Genomic DNA, 6506 nt, shown 5'->3' with positions numbered 1-6506 from the left:
CTAACATTTCACTATTATATAAGTAAAAGTAATTATATTTTTTTTCAATTTTTGTTATATATTTATAAATAATTATGTCATTATTATAATATTTAAATATAATAAATATTTATTACATCATCCGGTTCGACCCCGGTTCGACCCCAGTCGAACCATCAAACCTCTAACCCCTCCTTCCAGTTCATTGACCGGTCCGGTTTTAAAAGCCTTGATAGTTTGTCTGCCAATAGGAAGTGTCTTATGAATTTGAATATTCAGGGTCACAAATTTTCAACAAAATTGATTATAGTGCCTATTAAAATATTTGACATCATCTTGAGAATGAATTAGTTAGTTAAACATTTTGCTACAATTGAATTTTGGAAGAAGAGAATAAAATTTAATTTACCAAATGAAAAGACATTCCATTTTCCCTGTGATATGAATGCAACAACCTATCTTGTTGCTGCAGTAAAGATGGGTAAATATTTAAGGAGAGGTGAGTTTAATGAAGCTTGAAAAACCATTATTTCTTTTAGCTATAATTTGTTTAATTCATAATAAGGTTTGATGGTTTTTGTCACACCATATTCCAAGTTTCAAGAAGCGATGAAAGTAGACTCAAGGCATGAATTTTATCATCAATGTTGATATCCATGGAGCTTAAATGACTTGTGACTCAACAACAAAGGCTTCTTCAGAAATCTCAAGATTGAAAGTCTATGCATGAGATGTATCTTATTAATAATAAAGGGCTTCTCATACATGTTTGATAATGCTTTCATCACATTTGTTATGGTCTTTTGATCTTTTCATTGAAAATGTTGAAAGAAATGTTCTTGGTCAGGTAGAAGTGAATAACACCTAATACTTGCCTGTCAATCAACTCCCACTCTTCTTGATCAATAATAGAAGGCTTTGATCCCTTCAATGGATGATGAGTACATTTGGTATTTAACATTTTGTAGTAAATTATAATATATTTTCTTTAAGGGTTGGATAGTTTCTTTCCTATCATTTGTTTCATTTACATTTCTTTTGTTTGTATCAGTACTATTATTTTGGTGTAATGTTATCATATTAATTAAATGAATAATTAGTTTCATTTTCATTATTTACTCTAATATAACTGGTTATATTATCGGTTTATGCATTTTTCATTTTTGTGAGAACCAAACAGATCTTTTTATCCCTTCATCGAATCCCATGTTGTCAAGGGGTACTGCCTTCCGAAGCCGGGGTGACACCTTTATATCTTCCCAAGTCTGCCTCAAGATTTTGCAGGTTCAGATATAGTATGCATAATGTTATATGATAAGATCACCTATGATGCATAAGTGGTTGAATTTTTAGAAATAAAGAGGCAACAATGATTAGGTAGGCAAGGCCAGTAGAAGCAAGTATAATAATTCAACGAAACAAATTTCTACAGATGGATACTTTTTAAACCCCAGAAGATAGAAATACGTGTGATAGTACCTGCAAACCCCCAGAAATCAGATGGACGTGAGAATCTATAAATCCTGGCAGGACTACCTTCCCTTCAAGATTCAACTCATGCGTCCTATAACCTATCAAACCCTGCAGTTGCAAAAGGGCACAACAAAAATTTTCGCATGCTAAGTTCGTGCCAAAGTCCAACGTTATAAGACTGAGCTTAATTACAATGGAAATAAAGAATAATTAAAATTAGGAATTATCGTGGGAAATTGTAAAAATATTATTACCCGAACATGAGCATCAGTTCCGATTCTAAGGATCCGCCCGTTCCGTACTGCCATCGCTTCCGCAAAGGGGATCGATGCGACACTGGTGTAGATAGTAGCGTTTCTTACCACCAAGTCCGCTGCAGAATCCCTAAACCAAATCAGATGTCTCCCTGCGTATCCATGAGCAATCCATAGATGGTTTGAGGAACTGCGATAAAAGCTGGTAAGTAAAGATGTTTCTAGTTAGGTTCCCGCTTACGTGAGGGGTTGAGGAGCAAGAAAACGAAGATGGCCAGTATAGCCGCCGCCGCAGCTGAGATGAACGATACAAGCCCTCTTCCCGTCGCCATTGACAAGCACTGGTTCTGCTATGCAGAGAAGAGCGAGGCAATGAAACGGAGATGCGCCACCTTAAGCACGGTGGAGGAGAGCTTTCATTTCACAACTCTGCCTTCTTCCGAAGTTTGTTTATTTCCCGCTCTGCGACAAATTTGGGGTTTTCGTGGGTGATGAAATTATCTGGACTTATTAGCATTTGCGTAATCAGTAAAAGTGGAAAGCCCTTAAAATAATGTAAATAATCAGCCTTCTTATCTTATTGGCTATACTATTTGCCTATTTGGTAAACAGTATATATAAATCACTCCCATCTAGATTTTTTTTTTTTTTTTAAGGTGAGCCAAAACTAGTTAGAAGTTAGCATCACTTGAACCAATTCATCGATGCCTCTACAGACGAACTTGTCTCACTTGAACCAATTGATGCCCTCACCTGCGAGCCCCAGCGACGACAATGATCCCACTAAAATTCATGATACCCCAGCAACAAAGAAGCGAGGAAATCTCATGCGCTCTCGTAGGTGAAGGCTTCGACACGTACAAGGGAATGCATGGATGAGATCATGCAATGGTGGCGACAATCCAATCAATTGGTCCAAATGCTCAAACACATTCTATCTACAAGCACACAAATATTGTTTATACTAGAATATAAAGGTATCATCAAAACTAGGTCAACTACCCCGTAATCAAAATTTTAATGTAATTATTTAATAGTATTGTGGAAATCATGTTAAAAATCCAACCATATAGCTTTATTATAATTATATTACAATGTTATTAGTAGTCATGCTAATCATTCAATAAAAGGGTATTTAACATGTCCCTTCTAGTGCTAATTTCATCTGATTGAATACAATGAATTTGAGATTGAATAATGAGCAATTCTTTAGTGGTATTTGTATTCATTTTAATTATGGCAGGATTGTACTTGAGAGAAGATTAGATAGTGAATGGGATCCTTGAAGCTTGAACTTCAGAAGGGTAGGTTTTTTGGGCTTACAAGCTCATGAGAGTGATCCGACGGGCATACACATGGGTTGAGCAATCTTCACAAAAAGATTACATGTTAAGATTTGTTGCTTGTATTTAGTGGATTGTGTTCAAGATGTAACGTTTTTATAATTAACATAGTTACCCAATTATGTGAACGTTAAATTTGGTAACTTGAAAGCGGGTTTAAATTTGACTTGATAGATGATATGAAAGCTTAGCTTATCATGGAGATAGCACTAACAATAAGCAATGTATCAAGAATGTGACCACTAAAGATGAACATTTTCTTGATTAATGGGTTGACAAAATGATCCACTAAGTATTGTATATTATAATTGGTTGATAAGGTTAATAATAGAGGAGGCATAGAATCTTGTTTGTCTAAATAACTATGAGTGGATCAGGTTGATTCAAATTATCCTCATTTTAGTTAGTTGTGGAAAAGGGCATCTTAAGTGATGTTGGAATAGTAGATGTTGGGGCATATTTAGGTAATTAGTCATATGAGCTTCACTATAAAGATAATGAGGGATTTGGATGGGGAGATAATTTAATCAAATCTAAGAGAGATAATTAGATATTGTGAGACGGTTTTTTCACTGTTTTTTAATATAGCTATTTAGTACAAAAAATTTAATTTTTGTACTAAAAAGTTGTTTTAAGAAGCAGTAAGAAAGCCGTTCCAAAGAAACCTTAGATGAGCGATAGATTATTTTGAATTATTCAGTGCAACAAATTATTTAAGTTCAACCTCATTGCAAGGATAAGGCAACAAACAGTTATAATTTCCATGTTCTTCAATGACTTTCAAAAATAAACACATAAAATTGAACTCATTTATTTTTATAATTTCACTAAAAAGTCAGAGCACAGGAATTTTGGTAATATTGAAAAATCAAGAAGTTAACATGGTGAATTTAAACTTGGAATTTTTATTAAAAGTAAGGATAGGTGGCAATTTTTAAAACTTTTGAATTAAAGTTAGAATTTTCAAAATTTTGAAAGTTGGGAAATAACCACAAAAGATTTAATGATTACACGAGGTTAAACCACGGATAGCGATGGAACCCAAAAAAATTTTTAGATTATTTGAAAATTCATGGAATATACTTTTTTATAAATATAATGTTAATTTCATAAATATAAGATTTTAGGAAAATCTGAATTTTGCAAATATAGATATTTGTACTAAAATTTTCATGGTGAATAATGCTAATGGAAAAAAAAGTGTATTCATGAAATTACATAATTATTAGACAGGCGTATCTATAAGAGAGACAATTAAACATAAGCACATTATCTAAAAGCATAAGCTCTCAACCAACAGACTAAGGTGAGTTGTGTAACATTATCTTCTTCTTCAACGTTTCTTTTTCTCACCAGACATCCTCACTTCCGAGTGCAAACCCAACGTAACTCTGATGAGTGACTCACCGTGAGCCAATTCTTCTCTCTTGGAATTCTGAGTTTAAGCTGGACGTAACTCATACAAGCATGCAGCCCTCACTTCCTCCATTATCCGGCAAGTCAAGCTCATGAATTGAGCTTAAGCTTGCTGAAACTCCGACTATTCGAGCTAGAGCTCACAAGGTCAAGCTCGCCTTTGAGTTGACAAGCCGAGCTCGAGTTAGACTATACTTGAGCTCAAGTCAACTCATTTACACCGCTAAGTTAGGTATTATGAGTCATAGTTTTAGAATATATATTAGATTGTATAAAAAACACTAGCCATAGATTTAGCCCTCATTTTATAATGACTTTATGATATAATTCTAGGTTTCTCATATGTGCAAGTCTTTATGGTTAATTGTCTCTCTTAATAATGAAAGAGAACTTTTAATTATGACTAATCATTAAATAGACACTAACTGCTTAACATATAGTAGCAAGGATTTAATTTTAGGGACGTTGAAGGAACTTTGGTGGATTGTGTTCGAGATGTAACGTTTTTATAATTAACATAGTTACCCAATTATTTGAACGTTAAATTTGGTAACTTGAAAGCGGGTTTAAATTTGACTTGATAGATGATATGAAAGCTTAGCTTATCATTGAGGTGGCACTAACAATAAGCAATGTATCAAGAATGTGACCACTAAATATAAACATTTCTTGATTAATGGGTTGACAAAATGATCCACTAAGTACTATATATTATAATTGGTTGATAAGGTTAATAATAGAGGGGGCACTGAATCTTGTTTGTCTAAATAACTGAGTGGATCATGTTGATTCAAATTATCCTCATTTTAGTTGAGTTGTGGAAAAGGGCATCTTAAGTCATGTTGGTATAGTAGATGTTGGGGCATATTTAGGTAATTAGTCATATGAGCTTCATTATAAGGATAATGAGGGATTTGGATGGGGAGATAATTTAATCACATCTAAGAGAGATAATTAGATATTGTGAGACGGTTTTTTCACTATTTTTTAAAATAATTTTTTAGTATAAAAATTTTAATTTTTGTACTAGAAAGTTGCTTTAAAAAGCAGTAAGAAAACTATTCGAAATGAAGCCTTAGATGAGCATATGATAGATTATTTTGAATTATTGAGTGCAACAAATTATTTAAGTTCAACCTCATTGCAAGGATAAGGCAACAACCAGTTATAATTTTCATGTTCTTCATTGACTTTGAAAAATAAACACATAAAATTAAACTCATTTATTTTTATAATTTCACTAAAAAGTCAGAGTACAGGAATTTTGGTAATATTGAAAAATCAAGAAGTTAACATGGTGAATTTAAACTTTTGTACTAAAATTTTAAATTTTCATGGTGAATAATGCTAATGGAAAAAAAGTGTATTCACGAAATTACATAATTATTAGACAGGCGTATTTTAAAGAGAGGCAGTTAACCATAAGGACATTATCTAAAAGCATAAGCTCTCAACCAACAGGCTATGGTGAGTTGTGTAACATTATCTTCTTCTTCAACGTTTCTTTTTCTCACCATACATCCTCACTTCCGAGTGCAAACCCGACGTAACTCTAATGAGTGACTCACCGTGAGCCAATTCTTCTCTCTTTTGATTCTGAGTTTAAGCTGGACGTAACTCCTACAAGCATGCAGTCCTCACTTCCTCCATTATCCGGCAAGTCAAGCTCATGAATTGAGCTTAAGCTTGCTGAAACTCCGACTATTTGAGCTATAGCTCACCGTAGGAGCTCAACTCAAGGTCGATCGCCTTTGAGTTGACAAGCCGAGCTCGAGTTAGACCATACTTGAGCTCAAGTCAACTCATTTACACCGCTAAGTTAGGTATTATGAGTCATAGTTTTAAAATATATATTAGATTGTATAAAAAAACACTACCCATAGATTTAGCCCTCATTTTATAATGACTTTATGATATAATTCTAGGTTTCTCATATGTGCAAGTCCTTATGGTTAATTGTCTCTCTTAATAATGAAAGAGAACTTTTAATTATGACTAATCATTAAATAGACACTAAGTGCTTAACATATAGCAGCAAGGA

At 33.5% G+C, this 6506-nt stretch overlaps 1 protein-coding gene across 4 annotated transcripts in view; it reads right to left on the bottom strand.

Annotated features, from left to right (window-relative positions):
- The window catches only part of LOC110101123 (protein LONG AFTER FAR-RED 3), a 37255-nt gene extending 35066 nt beyond the window's left edge, over positions 1-2189 (bottom strand). For 2 of the 4 annotated variants that reach the window (XM_028699875.1, XM_020828908.2), the window contains exons 1-3: positions 1948-2188; positions 1707-1858; positions 1459-1560 (exon numbers count right to left, since the gene is read on the bottom strand). In XM_028699875.1, the coding sequence (XP_028555708.1) occupies positions 1459-1560; positions 1707-1858; positions 1948-2038 (345 nt within the window). In that variant the 5' untranslated portion in view covers positions 2039-2188. Of the gene's footprint in view, positions 1-1458; positions 1561-1706; positions 1859-1947 lie in introns of all 4 variants that reach the window. The other 2 variants (XR_003702601.1, XM_028699877.1) reach the window with 2 other exon arrangements.
- Between the last annotated feature and the right edge of the window lie 4317 nt (positions 2190-6506).

Source organism: Dendrobium catenatum, unplaced genomic scaffold, assembly GCF_001605985.2.
Source record: "Dendrobium catenatum unplaced genomic scaffold, ASM160598v2 fragScaff_scaffold_133, whole genome shotgun sequence".
Taxonomy (NCBI): Eukaryota; Viridiplantae; Streptophyta; class Magnoliopsida; order Asparagales; family Orchidaceae; genus Dendrobium; species Dendrobium catenatum.
The sequence above is the reverse complement of the archived record's forward strand: the minus strand, read 5'-3'. Positions and strand labels throughout refer to the sequence as shown.